At 39.7% G+C, this 20,462-nt stretch overlaps 1 protein-coding gene across 1 annotated transcript in view; it reads left to right on the top strand.

The window, feature by feature from the left end:
* Positions 1–14,056, top strand: part of CTNNA3 (catenin alpha 3) — a 584,821-nt gene extending 570,765 nt beyond the window's left edge. The window contains exon 18 of the mRNA XM_026059969.1: positions 13,512–14,056. Coding sequence (XP_025915754.1) covers positions 13,512–13,799 — 288 coding nt within the window. The 3' untranslated portion in view covers positions 13,800–14,056. The remainder of the gene's footprint in view (positions 1–13,511) is intronic.
* The last annotated feature ends 6,406 nt before the right edge of the window (positions 14,057–20,462 follow it).

The following is a 20,462-nucleotide window of genomic DNA, read 5'->3' as shown; positions in this document are numbered from 1 at the left end:
ATCTGCATACAGCCTGTTACATACAATCTGTACTGTTACTAGCCTTGTTTTCATTACTGAGTAATTGATTGGTGGACTCACTAAAAGGAATTTTGGAAGGCTGGTTTGCTTGTTGCTCTTTTTTTTCTCCCACTGTAATGATACTCAGATTGTTTCTATATCATTTTATTGTGTCACCCATAAATCTATAGTGGAAAGTACATAATTTTGTCCAAAAGTTGTAATTCTAAAAATCAAAACCCAACCTCAACTTCATTCAGAAACCTAGAGGGATAATTATGTATCATAATCCTGTTTCAAGGGAGCGGGATGAGGACATATATTATGCTGCATTAGCGTTACATCCAGAAGTCCCAATTCAGGAAGGCAATTAATTACTTGTTTAAGTAGATGCTTGTCAGTCCCTGTTCAATAAACACAGTTAAACAGGTGCTTAACTGTAAGTCAGTATGAATGACGAACATGCTTAGTCCTAGGCATTTCTGGAAATGTTTTGCTGAGTCAAGGTGAGATGCTGTAAATTCTGGTTATTATCCTGTTAAAGAAGTAAATCTTGGAAAATGTTCCAACAGGGAGATAGATATATATATATGTGTGTGTATATATATATTTTTTTCTAATACAGGTGATAAATTTAGGCCTATACAAGAAAGAACCCATGCTCCAAGAGATCTATGGTTTGAGCTAAAGCCTCTTAAAAGTCAGTGGAGACATAGCTGGTTGATAATAGTGGTTATATGACCTAGCTGTAAAATTTATGTTTTTCCACTTGGCTAAATGGCTGTTGCTGGGAAGAAAAGGGCATTCATGACTGACTGTGCTCAGGTGTCTCTTTTCAACTAAAATGCAACCAAACTATAATAGCTTTCTTAAAAGGCTAATCCTAATCTATATCTAAATGAACTGTTTGGATATGTTGTTTTAAACCTGAAGAAGTAAGTTGTTCATTTTAAGAAGAATATGGAAATATAAAATATTTTGTATGGAGAAAGTGATAGGGAGGGAGAGAAATTCACTTCTGATAGAAAAGGGAGGATTACTGAATTGCTAAAGCTGGGGCAAATTCTGGCTTTGAAAGTCAGTATGGGGTCTTTAGAATTTGATCATCTAGATTAGTTTGCCTTGGAAAAACTGAGAAAACAGTTCTGGAAGAGGACACCATACAAGTTGACTCCATCTATATGGTCACACACACTTGAGATTTGGACAGATAGTAGAGAAAACTCAAGGAAATATGTCAACAGAATATCTGTGTCGTGGACATCTGCCAAGCATCTAACCTAATGGCTCAGGTAGCCGAAATTCACCTTTCTATCTATCTGAAGGCTTTTTACGGCTATGCAGCACTACTTAATCTTGAGATTTTGCTCACATAAAATCATTAACAAAGTTTCTAGAAGACACAAGCACATCCTCTTTTTTTATGGGGTCAGAGTTGTATCTGGGATAGGATGATATTTTCCCCAGCCTTGATCTTCTCTAATCATCTCCCTATTTATGCTAATAAAGAATGAAAACCAGAAAGAGAGACATAAGGCATGATTAAGAAAAAGAGGGAATGCCTTTGCTCACAATTAAGTTTTCATTATGTATTAAGTAAACACATCATGAATCTCAGAATCATCTGAAAATGTATCCTTCCTGTAGACAGTGAAGATTTATTACAGGAAAAAGTGTATTAGAAAGTATATTAGGAATTAAGCACACTTAGAGGTTACTCCTTCTTTGCCTTCACTGTTTCCCTGTGATTTCTCTGTTCTGTATTCCCGTACCTGCATGCTCAAGATTCAGCTTTATGCTTGGTCATCACTTCACTCCTTGCATTCCTTTCTATTATGTCCTGTCTTCCCCATGAGCTGTGATAGGTGTATGCGGTCAGAAGAGCAGAGAYGGTAACCTCCTTGCTTGTGGGGAATTAGATTTCCACAAACAGATGGTTAACATCAACTTATGCTCACATGCGGGCAAATAAGTTTGCTGTGCAGAGTGAGAATGATGGACCTAAAAGCTGATGATGGATCACAAATCCGGCCATAACCTGTTGGACGTAAGACGCCTTTCTTCCTCTGACACTAAAAAAACCTGTGTATGAAGATCTCTGATGTCAGTTGGTCTCAATGAATGAATGAATCTTTCCTCTCAAGAAGGGGTAGAGGTATGTGAAAAATCATAAGCAATTACAGGGATAAAGAGCAGAGGATGTAGTCTTTTCTATCGCATAATGTAGGTCTGCAAATTGTCTTTTCAAAATAGAGCTAAGTCACATCATCTATCATGTATGTATCTTCTTCTGGTTAAAACTATGGAGGTGAAAGTAAAGTAGGCATAAAATTGGATTACAAATTTAACCTTATATAATACATAGCAGTGGTCAGCAACGCCTCAGTTTGAGGACACTTCTGTTTCCCTGCCGACAAGAAAACGGAGTCTCATCTATAGAAGCATTGTACCTAAGGAGGCACTGGTGACAGCATAGTACAGTTTTTGGCTTACTCCCATGACAACAGAGTATTGCACATGTGAAAAAAGTATGCTGTGATCCACAAACACGTCACAGTCATTCACTCTCTATACCACATTATCCTCTTATTTGAGCTGTTTTGCATCTGGGTCCTCTGTGCCTTTGTCCTTACTTTCCCTGTAGCACTCCTTTGACAACATTCCTTGGTACAGTTTATATTTAAAATTAACATCCATGCCCTTTCATAGTGTAGGTTTGATAGGCCAGTGTGTGGGGGGCAGTGGGGATTGCTTTGGGTGGATGCAGCTGACAGTCCTACCCCCCTCTTGTCAGCTAATGTTTTGCCTTCATGCCATCTCAGTGTGCTCAGTGTGCCCCCTCACTGCACTCATGGGGACAGCTGCTGTGACGTGCCTCCTTGCTGCCCTTCCCTGAGCTCCAGTACCTTCATTCCAGGCAGTGATCTAGTAGATGCTCAGAGCCCCAGTAATGGTGATGCTAGATGAAAGCACGTAGAGAAGACAGGACCGATGCATGAATCCGTGGCTTCTGATTGCGTTGCTCATGAACTTCAGTTCTGCTTGCTTTCTGCCAATTCATTAAAAATTTCTTGATCAGTATTTAGTCTTTTATGCTCCCATAAAATACTGAATTTTTTAAATGAAACTAACACGTTGCTGCATAAGCTGCACAAGTAAAAATGGTGAGACTATAATCTTTACTAAGTAAGTATCATTAAACAGGAAACACACCATTCCTACTATTATATTATGGTGGTTCCAACTTTTCAAATACTAACGTATTCTTTTGAGTTGTTTTTACTGTACTGTCCTTCTGAGGAAATCTTTGGGACAGTAGGCATTTGCCGAGCTTGACTGCACTGTCTCTCTTTGGGCACAAAATAATGGGGTAACATTTGTAGCATACAGATTGATAGTAATTGCATTTATTTATGTAGATAATTCCATAATTCATTTACAAGTACTGCACATTGATAGGCTTGCACTCTGAGAGCTTGCTTTTTAATAGTGGCTTTAAAGAAGCATCACATCACAGTGCAGAAATTAACACATACATGAGTGTGTTTGTTTGTCTCCTGGCTTGGTGAGTTCCTGGTTGGCAATTCTATTTTATGCTATTCATATTTGTTATCATCTTGTATTTCATTTTATATTGTACATAGCAAGGGATACAAAGTTCCTTGGCCTAAAAAAAAAAAAATCCGTAAGAAAGAGTTCTCAAAGTCACAGTGTCACAGAATTTGATAAATGGCATGAAAAGATCTCTTAGGTTAGCCAGCCTTACCTATGCACTGTGAAGGCTGCTCCGCTGTATCTTTCCCCCAAATGGCTTACCTAATTTATCTTTGTATAGTCCTGTTGTTGTCTCAAGAAGCAGACATACTGAACAGTGACATAAGTCCACTTGTTTTCTTCCAAATATGGGTGCTTTAATGCTTCTGATTTCTTCATGCATCAAAGCTGTATTTAAATTCCTTTTTTACTTAGTTACCATTCTGAATGCCAGTTGAAAAGTTTCCTGCAAAGTATTCCTATAAACGTATTTCCAGCTTTGAGAGTATACTACAGCTAAAAATGCACAGTGTGAAAGCTCTAAGCTTGCATGCAGCAAGATAATAGGTAGGGTATCGGTAGCTGCTGCCGGGGCTTGGGCTGACCCAGTCCCAAGCCTTGCATAGCCGTGCTCGGGAAACAGTGCCTCAGCCAACATGCAAGAACTGTGGCAGCTGGCAAGCTGCTCCACTGCTCGCGTGCAGTTGGAGGTTGTCAGCCACTGCTCGAGGGAAACCAGGCTCCAAGAGCCGGCATTTTGCCTAACTCTCAACAGCTGCAAGGGAGCAGCGGGCAAGGGAGCAGCGCCTTTCAGTTCCTGCTTGTTTTGGTTCAGTTTGTTTTTTCCTTCTAGAAAAGAAGCAGAAGTGGGCACGGTGGCTTCCTATCTGCCGATCATGTAGGACCAAGGATAGGAACGAAGGGCTAAGAAGCAAATTGGCAGTCTTTCTGAAATACTGGCTACTGTATGAGCCCACTTCATTTATCATAGGTGGGAAGAGCTTGTTCCACTGACTTGGGTAAAGTTTTCTTGCCTTTACTGTTTTGTGACCTTCAGTGAAAAAATTTCCTCTCTCTTTCTTTAGTCTTGCTCTAAGTTCATAGTTGCTGTTTTGGCAAAGAAAGCTGACCCTTGTGTGTGCCAGAGCCACAGCTGCTACTCCTTGTTGAGCCAGTTACTTTTCTCCTCACTAGTATTTCTCCATGTCATTGGGGACCATTAGTTCAGTTTGTCTGAACTCACAGTGGATGGTTACTGTAAGGTCTTAAACCATATAAAAAATTACTTTTATATTAGTATTGGATTCTGAAAATAATAAACACTGTAATTCAATAAAGGTTCACTTTATGTCATAATGGATTGCTTGCTATTTTTAAATTTTCATTTATTGAGAGTTGACAAAGTGTTACAATGTTTATTTTTTTGTAATGTAGTAACACCACATCTTTACTGCTTTTGCCTAGTGTGTGCATGTAGGCGTGTGTACATTAAAAATCTCCTGGCCTTTGGAGGCAAAACAAGGGATATATTTTTTCATTATTAACTATTTTTATTTATGGACAGCTCAGATGGCATTGCTTTCTAAACTGCATGTACATGGAACATGTGTATAAAACTAATTGAAAAGGAAGAAGCAAGGAAGTATTACTGGTGTACACTACAAGTCAATGGTAATATTATCTTGCTAATTATAAAAATCAGGATGTAGATTATAGTTCTTAACCTCAATGTACATAAAAAATGATTTCAGTAAGCACTGCAAACCAAAATATTTGTGCCCATTTCCTCACAAACTAAATTAGCTAATGGAAACAGCAAGGAGAGGGTTTAAATTAAAGCACATTATTCTTTTTTCTTCAAGGACCTGTTTTTTATAAAAAGCATTTTCCTTTTGTTAGAACTTTCCTACACGTGAAAGCAGACAGAGCTCGCTGCCTGTGTAAGCTTATGTTCCATTGTGGTATTTCAGGGAAGCCAGTTCTACATTACTTATCTATCGTCTAACTAACTCGGACATGCAGCAAAACAAACCCCAAATACCCTTGAGGCATATTAATGTAATTGCCACATTTGTATGTGTATGATACATATAATAATACATACACACACACACACACACATATATATGCAACAGAATACCCACATCTTTTAGAATAACATGGCTCCTGGAAGATAACCGCCCCCAGCTTCCCCACCATTCCTCTGTCACCTTCCCAAATGTTAAGGGAAATTGCCTTAGGCAGCTCCACAAACCTGGACGAAATCTCCCTGCTCTCCCAAGGGGAGAGCATGGCGGAGCCGTCGGAAGCAGCTGGGCTTACTGAGGCAGAGCACTTTCCAGGAGATCAGAGGAAGGGAGCTAATGGGAAAGAAGAATCACTATGCAAAGGTTCCCTTTGGCTTATTTTATATTCATAAACTTATATTGGGATTGAATTCATGGTATTCTTTATGTGTGATTTGGAGGTTATACTAACATACRTAGTAATTATTGAAGTGCTGCCAGTTCCTGATATTTTTCTTTGTTTTTCTTAAACACTCTTCTTCTGGTGTCACTGTTACACCAAAATCTCAGTTCTCATTAAAAAGAAGTTATCACTCTCCTGGATTTTGGGGTGGGGGGGAGAACAGTGGAAATAATAGAAACATTTGCAGCTCAAAAAACACAGCAAGTAAGTAGTGGTGAAATCTTGGCACAGATAAGGGAAAACTCCGGTGTCTTCAAAGGTCAGGATTTCACCTTAGTATTTAGCTGTTTATTTGATTGAGATGTTTATATTTAGAGTCATCTTCTTAATACTTTTAAGGGACAAAATCACTTTTTTTTTTATATACCAGCCTTAGTTGAAAGAACCATAAAGTAATTTACAACAGCAAATGCTTGCAAATAGAAAAAAAGGGAAAAGAAATAAATTAACAGCACAATGTAATAAGTAGTCTCCTTGCCTTAAATGCAGCACTACTCACTGTTCTTCGTAAAAATGTAGAATGCATGTTATTTTTGGAAGTAGTCATCAAATAAATCAAAATTTGTCTTACTCTCTGATAAGTTAGTTAGTGAAATAAAAATTGTTTCTAGGAATGTTTTCACACAGTTAAGCCCAGCAGTTCAATTAAGATATATTTTCAATAGCTGACCTTGTTTCCAAAGGGTTTTTAAATTCTGACCTCAAACATTGAATAGAGTTGTGTATTATTTGATATGCAATTCTTGGTTTTCATCTACATGAAAAAAGAAAATCTAGTTGAACTATAAGTAGGACTTGGGAGATTGTAAGCAGCCAGTTCATAGATCTTTCCTCAAATAAATAATAAAACTTTAGTTCCCTGCAAAAAAAAAAAAAAAATTAATTCTCACAGAAGATCAACTGAACATCTCAGCTGGCCTTCTAGCGGACTTGCACTTACCAGGAAATGTTTTGGGAGTATTGTTTCGCAGGAGTCTCTCATAGCTTATTCCAGAAAGCAAATGTCTGCCACTCCTTTATGTCAGAGGCTGCAGCTGCAAATTCGCGCTAAGAATAAGAGCAGGACACTCATTTATTTACATGCTTTGAGAATAAGGAAATTCTGTATTTGTTTAACTAACTGCTTCAGAAAGAACTCCTACCGACATATGACAAGGCAAGGACTTTTTCTTAGTACACTGAACAGCAAATACTTCAACTGAGAAGGAGTTTCCTTAAAATTTAAGTCATGCCTCTTTTAATCATTCTGAATATTAAATCACTGAACATATCAGTTATTACATTGTTACATTTGGGAACCATGGTGGGGGGAGATGCATATTAACAGACTTACTACTACTGCCAAGACATGACATCATTATATTACAAAAATTTGAAAAATAGAAGACATAAACAAATTGAAAGTAAATTTCAAAATTCAAATTTTCTAAACCCCACTGTTTTCAGCTTTTTTTTATTCAGTGGCAATTTTGAAAATGTTCACTTGAATTCTAACTCTGACTAAATTTCATTCTTTGAAAATAACATAGTTTTATATATACATACAAGCATAGTGTGTATATATACATGCACACATGTATGCATATGTGTGTGTGTGTGTGTATATCTATATCTATGCATGCACATACATACAGCATCTACAGGCTTTGCCATTGAGCATGCTTGTATGCCACGCCACTCTTCTAGGAAAAGGTGGGTCACATTAACCTGTCCCTGTATGAGTTATTAGAGAAGAGGACTGCAAGTGCTGGAGATGGAAAGGGAGCTGCTCCCAGCCTACGTGGTGCCAGTCTTTGAAAATGTGTGTCTTCTGGCCTGTGTTGCACTACAGTGTGAAGCTACTGTGGTTGGATAATCGTTCTGTATCCCTCTTGCAGTGGAAACAAGCAGTAACACTTGCTTACTAGTAACTGACAGGTGACATCTTTAAATAAGGTAAGGGATGCTTTTCTTAAACCCTTTCACGAATTACTGTCTTGACTGACACAGTCAGACCTGTGAAATGTGGTGGCTGGAACGTTGCGTCTCCACAGGCAGTGCAGAAAAAGGAAAAGGGAGTCAGTCAAAAAACAGCCTTTTGTTTGTTGGGCTTGTTTGCTTGTTCTGTTAGTGACTCTTTATGTACCACTTGCTACAGATTGAAGAGTTTGCAGCCACGTCTCTAAATAAAATGAACTTAAATGTTCAATGAATATTTTATCAGCCTTTCATTTATGCCAAGTTTCATTTCATCAGTTTTCCTAGATGTGTTATGAGACCTTGAAGAGCCTGCTGAATAGCTGAGATAAAAGCATCCAAGTGAAAACAGTCCTTGAGTACATTAGATTTATAGTAGAACAATAGATTTATACTAAACTCTATATAATGTTATTGGCATTGAAGTATAAAAACAGCTGCTTTCTAGAGCTGGGGAAAAAAAGGGATAAAGTAAAATGTATGGCCTGATTCTTACCAGTTGTGGCCCAAGAACACCTCCTAAAATTTATTCAAAACTGTGAATGCAGTTAGCAACTTGTTTTTTGCCCTTACAATATCCATATTTTCTGTATGGAAGTAAGACTAGTGTGAGATGCATCTGGAAAACTGAGCAGAAATGTGGACACTAAGCCACTGCAAATAACATAGATATCCTAAAGGATAGTAGTAAATCTTCCTAAATTTCATTGCCTATTCAGAGATGTCTAGAGCAAAGTAAAATGAATGGCGATTTCTGCTCCCTCTCCCCAGTAAATGCAGCAAAGCAACTAATTTAAACAGCCTTAGTGGTAGTTAGCTATTCTGCTTTTGACTTAGGAGGCACACAGGACCCGTTTCCTATAACAGTGTTTCAGATACCTGTTTCTGCAAGCTGATTCCTGTCTCAGGGAGTGATCTGTAGAGCTTAAATAATACGGCAGAGCTTCAGTTCCTGTGGCATGGCAAGGAGTCAGTGGAATTTGGCCAGTTGAACTCGGTACACCCTAACAGTTGCGTTTGTACTTCAGAGTTGTTGGGTTTCAGCATTTAAAATACCTGGGCTGATACGTGTCCACTCCCCTGCGCTGTTGTGTCAAACTATGAGCAGGCTGATATGCTCATATATGATGCAAACATGCCATGTATTTGTTTGTAAGATTATAATTTCAACCTCATCAAAACAAGAGATCCATGAGGCTTATTTATTTACTTATTCCTTTATAGTAAATATATGTTGGTTATATTGTAAGAAATAAAAATTTAGTTTTCTTGACCACAGTGCTGTGGTGAGAGAGCTGTGGACTGCTAGAGACCACAGCCATTTTGCGAAAGGAGCCACAGATACCAGAACTCTGAGATAACTGTTTGGCTTCCGCAGAAGAGGAAATGCCAAAAAGTCCCAACTGTCTCCTACAGTGATTCCACTTCATTATACATATTTGCCAATGTAACCTAGGGTCACCATAAAAGCTGGCTGAAATACGAARGACAACCTTTTACACTGTCTGGAAGCTGCTACCGATTTCTTCTAGAAGTCATCTCCCTTCCGTGCAAACAGCTTTTTTCTCCCCACTCCAGGAGCAGCAGTCACTGGACTGCCACAGACCCCCCCCACCCAGATTGCTGCCTACCTCCCATCAACTGCATGCTACTTTAAATAAAAAATGGGAGGGTTTTATACTTATAAGTCACTTTTAGACACTTTAGAAAAAAAACTGCCCTACGAGCCAGAATAAAACTTCTGCCATAGAAGCAAAACTTTGTTCTTTTTTCCCATACTGCTGTTACCATACAGATTATGTCAGAAAAGTGAGCGCAATGCCACCAGTGTCAAGGGGGGGGGGGGGGAATATTACAAGTGCTTAAAGAGCTCTCAGGATTATGGCTTTGTCAGCTGCTCAGGGGTCTAGCAGCCCTTCAGCGCTCCCTGGAAAGGTTTCTTTTCAACAGCCTCACTGGACAGATAATTAAAACGTGTGTCTGTGGGTGCGCGTGCACAATTAATCCTCTGATTAGCATGAAGGGAAAAAAGTTGTTTATAGGAAACAGCTGCTCTTGCGCTCGGTTGCAGTCTCGCTCACGCTCATTCCGTCTACCAACTATAATTTATATTGTAGCAAGATGGTGACTGTGCAGCAGTTGTTTGAAATATGGAGAGGAAGTAAGTTCCTGTACCTGTGAGCTAATGGCTACAACACTAGTTATTCAAGTCAGGCAATCATGACATTTCAAGTCAGTCCTTTGAATTTTGCTAAAATAGTATCACAAGAACTATGCTGTATTTCTAAGCCTAGCCAGAATGCCTAGGGAGTCTGCTTCTCTAAAGCTAATGTTTATAAATGACAGTCTCTAATAGAGCTAGCTTATTCTAAAAATAAATAGTTACGCAAAGGTTACATGACTCTTACAAACTGGAAATACCTGCTGAAAATTTCACATGCTACAGCAAGAATGAACTTTATAGGCCATATGTTGAATTTAACACCTTTTCCTGAAATATATAGCTAATTTCAGCCATGCAGCACACGTGCATTCGGCCACTCTAATTATTTTAATTTCCTAGGGGGGAGGAAAAAAATAAAGTTAGTTACTATGTGGCTCTTCTAGAGAGCAGCTACAAACTTGTTATTAACTGGAGGAACTTTCAGCTGGTTAAGAGGTGTTCTCAAAAATGCAAATAAATCCAGCCCTTTGCTGACTTCTGGCTGCATTTCTATTGCCCTATTTACATTTATGTGTCTGTGTAAAGTGTTACATGATCACCCTGTACACAGAAAATAATGGACTCCTCTCACCTGATGAATTCATTTGGCTTGGCAAAGGGTGAAGACAATTAAGCTTTGCTAACAAACAGTTTTATTTGCAAATCTGTGTATTGCAGTAATTCCAACAAATTAAAAAAAGACTATGCAGTAAGCAAGAGTGAATGACAGAGATGAAGATCACTCTCTTGCTAAAACTGATGGTTCTCAAGGGAACTGACTTCTTTCTTTGCTTTTCCAAGAAGAAATGTTTCAACAGCCAGAGAGAGTGTGTAAGCTTTGAAATACAGTCTTCCAAATCCTATAGAGCAACCCTAGTATTTTTATGTCACCAAATTGTAGTGGGCTTACTCAGTGTCAGGACACATGCTAATGCAAATATTCCTAAACAGTGTGCTTTCAGTATATAAGAGCACAGTGTACTAAAACAGAAAGTAGACGATCTCATTGAAGCTTATATATTGTCCTAAAACTGATGCCAGGTTCACCCTGGTGAACTGATGTGCCATTCTCTTTGAGAAACTCTCCTTTCCCTATTTGCCCCCCGCCATAAAATGGCAGGCTGCCTAATTAGCAACCAAGTTTCAGAAGAAAAAAGGATAAGTGCTCRGGTAGGCCTGCTGGGTAAACTTAAACCAGGGCTATCTTAAAGCTGTTCAGAATGGCAACGAAATTGTCAGCCTTGTAATTAAATAGGAGTGCAGTGTTGCCTTTGAAGATAAAAAGCTACTCAATTCAGATCACTGATATGATTTCTATAGTATATGTATCCCTAGCAGTTCTCTGTTACACTGTGACAATGGCAAAGGTAGCTTAAGTTGAAGGGTGAAGTCTGTCTTTATTTCAAGCAAAGCCAAAGGAATTTTAATGCTACAAAAAGCATTAGGTTCAAAAGAAACCCAGGCATGGTTCAGCTGTTATCTGGCCCTGTCAAAAAAAAAAAATTCCCACAGGACCAAAACCAAAATTGTGAATGTTTCACCTAAAAGAGTATGATTTTTTTCCTAGCCAGTACACCAGGCATGTAGAGATACCTTCTCAGGTGCCCAGGGGTGGCGTACAATGCCTAATTTTAGGCACAGTGGCAGTGAACATACACACAGCAATTATATAGCTATTACTACTGAAAGGACGATCCTGAGCTTTATCAGTCTGAGAGTGTCGGAGTGGGAGACRGACCCGGAGTAACGATGAGTCTCGATGTGAGTATGATCGTTCTCCCTTTATTAGAGCTTACACAGAGTATATATAGACAGGCGATAGAGCATGTGCTAGCAATAGCTGTATGATTGGTTTACAGTCTCTGTTCACGCGCCTAAAGCGAATACACGATTGGTGCAAAGTTGCTGTTCACGTGGAGGGGCTTGTCGGCCCCCTCCTTGACTTGTTTACCACTACTTGCCTTCCCCTTTTGTAATGGTCTAGGAATGTTCAAGGACAGTTCACATAGCCGTGGAATCCTCCCTCCATTGTGAAGACAGGATTGCTCRCTTCTAAGAGATCATGCCCCTTTTCACTTAACCATTCTTCCACATGAGAGAAGCTGATTTCTCATTTCCAAGCATTTTGAATAGTGATGGCCAGTTGCAGGTATCAGTTCTTTTGCCAGTGTTGGCCTTCAGTCAAATCCCTGCTCTTGTTCTTTGGTTTTGACAAGCCCYGAACCTGGTTTCCCTATCAGTGTGGTAACTCTGGTTTGCAACTGTTCTGCTTGAAGTCTCTCTCTGGAGTATGCTGGGCCATGTTCATGCCTAGCATTTGAGATGATGATTCACTGAGGTTTAACACAAAATGTCTCTACCAGACACACAGCCTTGGGCCCTATTTGCCTCTTGCAGAGCGCCATCACAGCGGTGAGTCGGCCTCTATCGAGGCTGCCAGAGTCAGTGGGGGTGAGGAGGTTTAAGACAGTGAACATGTCCACTGCCCTTTCTGCTTCCAGTGCCTACACACTGTCAGTCCTGTAAGCCTCAGATGTATGAAAGGAGCAGTATAATCACTTTGTTTATATTACACTACAGAGCACCAGGGCAGAGCTGACATGCCAATGGATGCTGCCATTTTTGTTCCAGTTAGCAGACTTTCAGTTAGAATTAAATATATTATTGTTTCCAGGAATATTAAARGAAGATGCCTTTGCTTTAACACTTATTGAATATAGTACGCTGTTGAATACAGTTATAGGTGAAGCAAACAGTTGTTACGCATGCTGCCTGTTTAGCCTGGGATTGCTTGAAAAGTCTGACAGGGCACAGAAGTCACTTCAATCTCTGTGTGCCATCCCGCTCTTAATTACCATTAAAAAATCTTGGCCATTGCTCTGATGAATCCAGCTACTAGACAGTATCCCTGCATTGCTCAGGAGCATGTGAGGGAGTCTGGAATGTGATGGAAGCAGCTGGGAAATTTGCCTAGTGCTGATGCAAAGGAAATAACAGGTAGCATTTTCATAACTCCTCTTTAAGGTGGTTTCATTACCCATCAGCAGTAATTGCAGTGATACCCTGCAGATAAGTGTCACAAATTCACATTAAAAAAAGAAAAGAAAAAAGAAAACAACCACCATCACCTACCTAGGTATTTATATTCCACCAGCACAATATTTCTGCATATCTTTTCAAGTCTGAGCAGTGGAACAACATGAATATAATTATCAAACATGCCAAGGGAAAACAAAAAGAATTAGGTTTTAGTATGTTAATCTTACTTTTTAACTGTTTTTATTCCTGACCATATTGTGATTAAAGACAGACTGCTTTCCTAGAATAATGTTTCTGTTTCTTATTACAGTTGGATAGTGTCACTTCACTAATTCAGGCTGCCAAGAATTTAATGAATGCTGTGGTGCAGACAGTAAAGATGTCCTATATTGCGTCCACCAAGATTATCAAGATTCAGAGCCCTACTGGCCCACGACATCCTGTTGTTATGTGGAGAATGAAAGCTCCAGAGAAGAAGCCCCTAATTAAAAGAGAGAAGCCAGAAGAAATCTATGCAGCTGTCAGAAAAGGTTCTGCAAAGAAGAGAATCCATCCTGTTCAGGTCATGAGTGAATTCAGAGGCAGAGAAATAGTCTGATATTTTTCCACTTTTTGCATTTCCTATCATGAAATTCTATTGGTTTTGCATCTTTTTCCCACTTGTTTAATAATTACATATACTAATGTTTTGCTTTTCTCTAAATCTGTATGTTAACACTTGCTTAAATTATTTCAAAATGTTGTTGGATTAATTAATAGCACACCATTGGAAAAAAAAAATCCTCATTCTCTTGTAGTGACAAACTATCACCATGTCTTTGTACTGGCATGTTTTCAGCTGAGCACTTTGAGTGACACATATGGGACGGTGGTGTAACAAGGGTAGATCTAGTTGCCTTTCATGTGGTCGGAAGGCAGAATGCCATGTGCCAAACTGTGCCAAAACTCCTCCTGCATTCACTAGGGTTAGGTGTTTCTTCTCCAGGGATGAATGTGGCCAATACTGAATTCYGTGTATTTTATGACATACAGATTTTTAAACATTGTGTTTATTGGGTTAGATCCCTAACCAGAATCATTAGGCTGTGATCAGAATATCCGTGCTGGCTGATGCTAGCTGAGGGTCTACGCCTTCACTTTTATCCAGATTGAAAGATCTATAGATCCCCCCCCTCCACTCCCAACCTCCAGCCTTAGGCACAAACACAAGGGGAAATGTAAGTTTGAAAATGTTTGATGAAACAAAAAGTATTATAACAACATGGATGCAATAATGTAATCAAAAGCATTAACTGCCACATAGCAGTAATAATAGCTCTTTAAAAGGCTTTTTAAAACATTAACATTAATCTGCGTTCTGCTTGCCAGCCTATTCTGTGAATCCTAATAAATCTGATTGACTACTATATTTGGCAGTTCAGGTAAATCAGATATTAACAATAAAAACCTTTTTTCTAACCACGGTACAAAAGAGCAAACAAATAAGTATATCATTACCCTGAGATTAATGTGTGAAATACACATATACTTGCTTATCTTGCATCTGAAGAATGATGACATTTTTTTGCAAGGTGGAGTGAATTAAAYGACTTTTTGCCTATGGCACTAGCATCCCAAATGCAGAACTGTGCCTTTTAGCAACTTGATAAATGACTACAATGTATTTCAAAGTGCATAATGAAGGTAAGGGTTATCAGTATGTAATCACAACCAACCTTCTGTAGATTTCTTACAGAAATAAACCATTTTTCTAGATCTGTTTGAATCCACCTGGATGGATTTTTTTTAAGCAGTGAACCTGTCTTCACTCCATGTCACTAGGTTTCCACAGATGCCACTTGTTACTTAACATATCTTTGCCTGGCAAGCAAGTAGGTCCTTTGCTACATTTCTGTATTTGCTAAAGTCAAAGGATTCCCTCAAATGCCAGAGCTTTATGATACATAATTGATTACCATTATGAGCAGGCTCCAGAAAATGGGCTGCTGCTACGTGTCATTTAATATCTTATTTTGGCCAGCATTGGACCTACCTAGAACAATGTGGGCAGCAGAAATAATCATAAACTGTATTTTTCCTCATGTGGTCACCCTGTTTCTATGCCTGGAGCAGTGGAGCAGTATAATTTCTAAGCTGTTGGTTAAGAGAGCCCATGAAATCTACAGTGATCATGCATCAAAGATCTTACAGATCACAATTCCAGCTTCCCCAAATTTCTCCAAATTTACTATCAGTTAAATGAAACAAAACTTAGAAATTAGGAAAATTATTTACAACTCAAAAAAATCTTTATATTGCCTCAGGATCTTAGTAACATATACAGGTGTCTGCTCTCTTACATCTACAGCTAACAGTCAAGGTGGAGCAGGTGGAGGCAGTAAAGAGCAGGTCATACCACCTACTGAAAAGTGGCAGATTAAGCAGAGCTGAGGTAAAGATGGTGTGTGGTAGAGAGCACAAGAGTGTACAGTATTGTCACATCTTAAAGCCAAAATCTCCAAGTAATACTTCAGGTTCTGGTTCACCCATTTTTGACTACCCCTCCAGCAAGGTTCAGGTCTAAAAGCCAGCAGGTGAGTTCACATAATCTTGGTTTTTATGTGTGTGCGTGGGGGGGTTATTCTCTTAATAAATGTTCATGGCTCTAGGTTACACCTTTGATATAGGTCACCTTGCTATCAGCTGTTTGTAATTAATGCCTTTTATCACATTGAAGAGATCACATTATTAATAAAAACCATGTGGTACACCAGTAGGAAGACGTGCCTTTTTGTTGTTGTTGTTGTTGTTGTTGTTCTGGTTTTTTTTTTGTGGTATATGTTTCCTTACTCTTCTCCAGCCTTAGTGAACACTCAGTTCAAAAGCCTGCCAGGCATGTTGTAGGAGTGGCAGCCGATCTGGCACACTAAGTTTATCACTGTGCTACTACACTCTATTTTAAGCTAGCGCTTTTTTAGCATTAACACCATTAAAGCACAGCTCATTGCTTAATGTAATGCCCCTTCCTGTAATGCTATTCACTACTCTATTATCCTAGACATACCCAGTAACCAGTTTGATCTCAGCTTCCAATACCATTCCTATTACTTAGGAATTTATTAGGAAAAAAAAAACCCTAAATGAACAAGAAAAATCAAAAACCACTGCTGTTTCTGAGAAAAGCCAAAAGAATGATGAGTTAATTATATCTGGACGACTACTTCTCTGAGCCATTTGGATAAAGGTGAAACCCACATGAAAACATAACAAGGTAAAGTTTATTCCTGGCTAAGGAGGCAGAGGGATAAGAAACATGAATCCGGGAGTTATAAAAAGCCCAGTATATTAGCTCATTACCCCACTCAGCAGGTCTGTGAAGCAGGGAACCACCACTTCTGCACCACTATTAATAAAGCTGGAGGAAGACCTGCTGCTCAGCAAGTTTAATTCAGACACAGAGGCATAATCCCCCCTGCAGTGCACTCATTCCTTCCTAGCCCTGGTTTTCAGAGAATAAGTTTTCAGTCCGCTGCTTTTTGCCTCTGTGTGTGTTTGCATAGTGTCCGTAGCCTACCAGCATTTGTTTGAAAACTATGCTCCTATAGCAGCAGCTTTGCAGGGCTTTCCTTGGGAGAGCCAATTTTTCATTAGTCTTCCTTGCTTCTCCCCACTGCCCTATTATGGAGTGAAGTGTAAAGGACAACTGAAGGCAGTTTTATTTTAAAAATTCAATAGAGCACTAAAAATGAGGTAAATTGTATTTATCATTGTTGAAGCATATTAGTACAAGAGGACACATTCAAGCCATTTCCATGAATCCCATAGATGTTGATTTTTTTTATTTTTTAATAAACAATTTGGCTGCTTTGCTCTGCTTTAATAGTTTGATGTTTCCTTCAGTATTTAAGGCTTCTAATTTGTAAAAGGAAGTTTCTGTCACTGCAGACTGAGCTGAGCATAGTTTGCAAGTTTTCCCAATTACTTCCCATTACTTCTGCCTGGACTTAGTGAGTTGTTCCTGGTAAATAACACCAGTCCTCTAGTCTCTTGGACCCTCAAAAAACCCAGAAACAACATGTCCCTCTACCGCTGCCCACCCCCAGAGCCCTGGCCTTGTGTACAGTAAGAACTGTCCCAGCATAGCTAGTGGCCTGATGATTTTTCTGAGGGTGGTGGGAGAGATAAAGATGAGGAACAGACATGACCACCCTCTCCAAGGGTTTCCTGCACTTGGGCCAACAGAACTTTTTCCTCTGACTTAAGCTAACATCACTGGGAAGTTCTGTTGCTCCATCTTTGCTGAAAAAGATGAGTAAGCAGCATGTCATCACACAGGTCTGGTATTCCAGATGGCTTTAAAAGGTCTTCAGTGCTTTTGAAAAAGGCTTCTTGTGTTGTTTATTTTGTGTGGATCTGCTATGGAAGCATTTAAAAGAAAAATGTGTTTATACAGCAAGTTCTTTAATGAGATTTTTAGAAGCTTTATTTTAAAAGTATTTGTAAGTCTTTACCAGTACCAGACAGTAAAATTCTATGCTGTCATACCTGCCATTATTGCTGTCAGCCACTACTTATCCTTTGTGTACTTTTCTTGGTTAAACTTTGGGGACTTGCCTGCATATCTGGCTCAGGGGATAAGTAGATAAATGAAAGCCTATTCCCTCAGGATGGATTAAAAAAATAAAATCATTCTCAGAGAAGAAAAATCTAAAATAAAATACAGCAAACAATGAATATCCAACAAACAAACTTGTTTCCCTGCTATCAGCCTGTGATTGCCTATTGCCTTTTCACTTTCTCAAAAAACATGTTCTAAGAGAATAGGTTTTGTATTTGACTAAGTTGTTTTAGCCTTAAAGAAACAGTGACACCTGCTAGGCTCTTCTCACTTAACAAAACCCCAGCATCTGATTGGGAAGGGCCGTGAGGATGACAGAGGAGGGAAAGCAGTTCTCCGTGCAAACCCTGCTTCACTTCTACATTCCAGAATTGTAAAAGGGGCAAGGGGGTCCCTTTCTACCCATCTAGCCCCCCCCCCCAAAGGAAAACAAAAACAAAAAAACACAGTGCAACCAGCTTGTCAGCAAGAGAATATTCTGGTTCTGCCCTCAACCACACCAAGAAAATGGTTTGGGATTCCTGCAAGATAAATTCCCAAGATCTTGGTAATCCTGCAACTGCCAGAGCAATGCTGGCTGGCTCCTTGGAGCCCCCCAACCCCTCCGGCAGGGCAGTGGGATGCCTCCTCACTAGCTTGAGCCAAAAGCTGACAAATAAAGGCTCTCCTGCAGAAATCTGCCTGTTCTGTAACAGCAAGGTAACAGACAACTGCTCTGTACACCAGGCCTTCTCCTGTATCCTCTTCCATACTACCAGCTACCAACTGGTGCGTAACGCACTGTATGTGCCTCTTGCAAACATCTGCTAGTCACAAGATACACTCTTGGGGGGGAGAAGAAAGCGAGGCGGACTTGCTGTGAGACAGCACTGTCTTCCTGTCTTCAGGAAGTAACTGTTTTTTTCTCCTTCCAGTGGGCTCCATTCTAAGGTATAAGCCACAAGAAGGAGATGGAGAAGTCATGAGGTTTGAAGTAATGGCCCTCTTTTTCTTCTCTGAACTTGAGCATAGTAGCCAAACAGAACAATCTGGTGAGGAAAGCACTTGACCCAGCCATGCCAGCTCTCAGCCATGGAGCCTCCCGAAGGAACCTTTTTGGCAAAAACATATCATACTGCATCACGTACACCATTTCTGCAAGGACAATCAAACTGTGTGTCAGCCATGCGCATTCATGAAACCATGCATGAGACTATCCTTGAATAGATGGAAGAGCTATCTGCTTTTCCAGATAGGTTATAATGAACATCCCCTTCACCCCACAAGCACAGTTCTTCAAAGAACTAAATGACAACACTAGCTTTAATTGCAGGCTAATGTGGTTCACTGTTTGTGATAGACAGAGAAACATAACAGACATTTCCTAGCAAGGGCCAACTTTAAGTGTAGTCCAAACAGACAGCTATTTTGCTGAGTGATACCAAAACCATGGGCTGGCTGTTGATTTTGTTGTGCGCTGCAGGAGACGGAGAGGGACCGATATATGTGTGCGCAGGAGGAGAAAGTTTTGGGCCCAGGAGCAAGAGAGAAGGGAGAGTGGCAAGCAGTGGTGGTACTTCTGGCAGCAGACATGAAGAAGTTGTTGAATCTCCAGAGAAAGAAGGGCTTGATAAAATGGTTCTGCACATCTTGCTCTTGTACCTGAGAGCGGGGCTACGGATGCAGCAAGGCAAGGGCCCCTTTCTTTGGCCTCAGCCTTGCAAACCCCAGACTGCCCACGGCCCTGACTAGTACCATTCACCTCCCCAAACCTGCCTGGCCTTGCCAGCAGCTCCTGCTGGTCAAGTGACGCACAACTGACTCTCCCCAGGCCTTTTCTGGGCCCTTGCTCCCATCGTTAGCACCCCCCCCCTCAAAGCCTCCTCTGCATCCACTGCCACGCTCAATTTTGCCTACAACACTGAGGTAGCTCTGGTTATACACAGCTATTAATATACCCCTTCCTCTCCAACAACCTACAACCCACTAAAGTCACTGGGGTGCCTGGAAGAAAAATTAATATAATAAAAGCAGTCTTCTGAAATTATCCAATAGAGTGCAATTTAAGAGCATATTAGTAAACTAATTATGTAATAATTAAAGATCAACTAGATGATACTGTATTTCACTTTTGTTTTCCCTAATGGATCATTACAACTGGTTTACGCTTTCTTCTAATATGGTTGAGGGCTTGTTTTTTTGCAAAACAACTTCTGAAAGTGATGAAAATGCATTGGCACTCTTGATGAAAAGCTTATGGACATGCTGTATGTTGAAAGTGGCATTGCTGCGATGAAAAAGTCATTTTTCAATTAATAAATTGTAGTTCTGAGGAAACTTCCCTGGGATAAAGAAAAAAAATCCAAAGCAGAAAAGGCTTAATAGTTACATAGAAACAAACCAAAAATCTGCTTCAAAGACACTGTTATGCTACAATTAACAGGAGAAACTTGCTGTTACAATCAAAGGAATTGAAAGGTAAAGAGCTAACCCTGGACTCCAGCATACGAAGAATATTTAACAGACTAGCTTGCAGTTGTAAGAGCTGGATCTAGCAATTTTATTTTTAAGGAGTTTTTTATAGGATTAGAGATGCATATTTTCTGCTTCCTTATTGTGAAAATAACTGCATTTAAGCAGGYTGAAGACTACAGAGATACCCTGTCTTACATGATATGGTTCCTC

The sequence above is a fragment of the Apteryx rowi genome, unplaced genomic scaffold (assembly GCF_003343035.1).
Source record: "Apteryx rowi isolate R43461 unplaced genomic scaffold, aptRow1 scaffold_162, whole genome shotgun sequence".
NCBI classification, from domain to species: Eukaryota; Metazoa; Chordata; class Aves; order Apterygiformes; family Apterygidae; genus Apteryx; species Apteryx rowi.
Note: the sequence above shows the minus strand (reverse complement) of the source record. Positions and strands in the feature narration are given on the sequence as shown.